The sequence below is a fragment of the Lucilia cuprina genome, chromosome 4 (assembly GCF_022045245.1).
Source record: "Lucilia cuprina isolate Lc7/37 chromosome 4, ASM2204524v1, whole genome shotgun sequence".
Lineage (NCBI taxonomy): Eukaryota > Metazoa > Arthropoda > Insecta > Diptera > Calliphoridae > Lucilia > Lucilia cuprina.
Genome location: NC_060952.1, coordinates 33,445,840 through 33,448,738, shown reverse-complemented (window position 1 = coordinate 33,448,738; position 2,899 = coordinate 33,445,840). Strand labels below are relative to the sequence as shown.

The window sequence follows — 2,899 nt, the reverse complement described above, 5'->3', positions numbered from 1 at the left end:
TACCATGGAATATTATTGCAACAACATATTAAGAGAAAAATTAAACTAATTTCGTTCTCTATTGTTTGGAAAATACAATAAAAAGAAAAAAACAAAAACAACTTCAATATACAAGTTAAAAATACTCGTAACTTGTATTGTAAAGATATCAGTCTATATGACAAGCTTTTTATTAGCTTCTGGTACAACCTTGGATTCTATAAATTGCTTAACAAATTCCTAAAGAACTCACAGTTTTATTGATCTCTAAGTGCATGTAACAACGTGATTTAATAATAAAAAGCCGTGCATTTTATTAATAAAATAAAACTGAATAAATAATTAAAGAAGAAATAGAATAGATATCAATGCATTCTACAAAATGAGGACATCATCGGTAAGAATAAGTGTGAAAAATGTTTCAAAGGATTTTGTGGTTTTTATTTTGGGGGTTTTCAATAAAATTTTAGGTTTTATTATTAACCGTTGTTGTTGTTGTGGCCATTTATGGCGGTTATGCCAAAGCTAGTATTATACCAATAGGCGGCGTACTACCACCATATGTCGTTTTGCATCAACCAAATGTGGTAGTGGCAACCACTTCAGATGGGTCCGCTGTAGTGGCAGCTGCTGCTGAAGCAGCTCAAAATGCCGTTAATAGTGTACAAGAAGCCGCTAATCAAGCTGTTAGTAATGCTCAAGTTGCTGCTGACGCTGCTGGTGTCAATGCTCAGGCTATTCTAGATGCCGCCCAAGCTGCCAACGATAAATTGACAGCTGCAGCTGAGGCTCAAGCCGCCGCAAATGCTGCTGCTGTTGCTGATGCTCAAGCTGCTGCTCAAAATCTAGCTGCTGCTAATGTACAAGCCGCTGCAGATGCACAAGCTGCTGCCAATGCTCAAGCTGCTGCTGCTAATGCTCAAGCCGCTGCCAACGCCCAAGCTGCTGTTGATGCCGCAGCTGCTGCAAATGCTCAAGCCTTAGCAAATGCTCAAGCTACCGCTGCTGCTAATGCTCAGGCTGCTGCAGCTGCTAATGCTAACGCACAAGCCGCTGCCAATGCTCAGATTGCTGCTGCTGCCAATGCTCAAGCTCAAGCAGCTGCTAATGCTCAAGCCGCTGCTGCTGCTAATGCCCAAGCTGCCGCTGCTGCCAATGCTCAAGCAGTAGCTGCTGCTAATGCACAAGCTGCTGCTAATGCTCAAGCTGCCGCCAATGCTCAAGCTGCTGTCAATGCTCAAGCTGCTGCCAATGCTCAAGCTGCTGCCAATGCTCAAGCTGCTGCTAATGCTCAAGCTGCTGCTAATGCTCAAGCCGCTGCTGCTGCTAATGCCCAAGCTGCTGCAAACGCTCAAGCCGCTGCAATTCAAGCTGCTGCTGCTGGCTCTGGTTTAGTGGTTTCTGTAGTGCCTACTGTTCTCAGTTTACCAGGTGCCCCTGGTGCTCCAGGTGGTGGTGGCGCTCCCGGTGGTTTAGGAGGTGCTGGTGGACTAGCCCTAGGAATAGCAGGAGCTGGTGGTGCTGGTTCAGCCGGAGGTGCAAATGGAGGCGCTGGTGGTTCTGGAGGCTCGGGACCCGCTGGTGGTGGCGGAGGAGGTGCAGGTGGTGCTGCTGCTGGCGGTAGTGGTGGCGGAGGTGGTGGTGCTGGCGCCGGTCCATTAGGTGGCGGCGGAGCTGGTGGTGGTGGTTCAGGTGGTGCCGCTGGTGGCGCCTACATTTCAGGCTTAAGTGGTAGTAATGGCGGCAACGGAGGTCCTTCGGTAGGTTATATTTGCGGACCCGATGGAGCTGATGGCGCCGATGGTTTAGATGGTCCCAACGGTCCCGATGGTTCAATAGGCGGCAGAGGTGGTAAGGGTGGTAAAGGAGGCAAGGGTGGCTGTATTGGTGGCGGAGGAGCTGGTGGTGCTGGAGGTGGCGGTGGTGCTGCACCAATACCTGGTCCCGCTCCCGTTTGGCCCGAACCCATTGTTCTCAATACCATTCAATGGTAATAAAGCGATTTTAGTTTATTTCTTCTCTTTAACGTAAAACTTTCTTTAACATTACGGAAATTTCACTGAGGCAACATTAAGATTAAGAAAATTATTTGAATTTTTGTATGATTATATGTATATTTTTTTACTTTTTTTGGTTTTTCTTATTATTTTTTTGTTTTTCCAATACAAGGAAATGAAGGTGCATACACATACAATGTTTACATACAATGTTTTTCTTTAAGTTAACCTTAGTTTAAGTCTAGTCATAATTAACATCTTAAACGAAATCTACACTGTGTTTGTTTGTCTTTGCATGCGAATATAAAAAATATTCAAAAGAAAATCTAATAATTTTGTTTCATTTTACTGGTTGTCAGAAAACGTTCTTAGATTCAAAGTTATGGGTATTATGCGTATGTGATGATATTTGTAACACCCAAAAATATTGGTTGACTGTCCGTCTGTCTGTCCGTGCGTCTGTCAGACACACAGACAGACATACCCAAGGACGAAGACTATTAAAAATAATAAAATCCGATCCATTATTATGTTAAATGTTAAAGTTCACCTATAAAAATTTTAATTTTTGGACGTGGTGGTTCACTGACGCAAGTCCTCCCATGTATGGAAGCCAGTTTCAATTATGAACCGATCCTTATTTAATTTTGTAAATAGATTTCAAATTAGAAAAAACTTTATAATGTCGAGTTTCAGTAAAGTATTCCTTTTATAAGATTAGTAATAAGATTTAATACACATTTGTGAAAGGGATCTAATATAGAAGGGAAGGGTCAGTTATAAACCGATCCTGATAATATTTATAAAAAATATTTATGTTACATTTCGTCGCTCTATTAATATTTCAAGTCAGTAATAAGTGTTTATCATTTTCCAAAGGGAGACTTTATATAAGAGGTATTGTCAATTATGGGCCGATCTTC

General features: G+C 42.4%; 1 protein-coding gene across 1 annotated transcript; it reads left to right on the top strand.

The window, feature by feature from the left end:
* Positions 1 to 221: 221 nt before the first annotated feature.
* Positions 222 to 2,306, top strand: LOC111688319 (glycine, alanine and asparagine-rich protein). The gene is made up of 2 exons (XM_023450806.2): positions 222 to 376; positions 450 to 2,306. Exons 1-2 carry the CDS (start codon positions 362 to 364, stop codon positions 1,971 to 1,973), a joined length of 1,539 nt encoding a protein of 512 aa, XP_023306574.2. The 5' UTR covers positions 222 to 361; the 3' UTR covers positions 1,974 to 2,306.
* Positions 2,307 to 2,899: the final 593 nt, after the last annotated feature.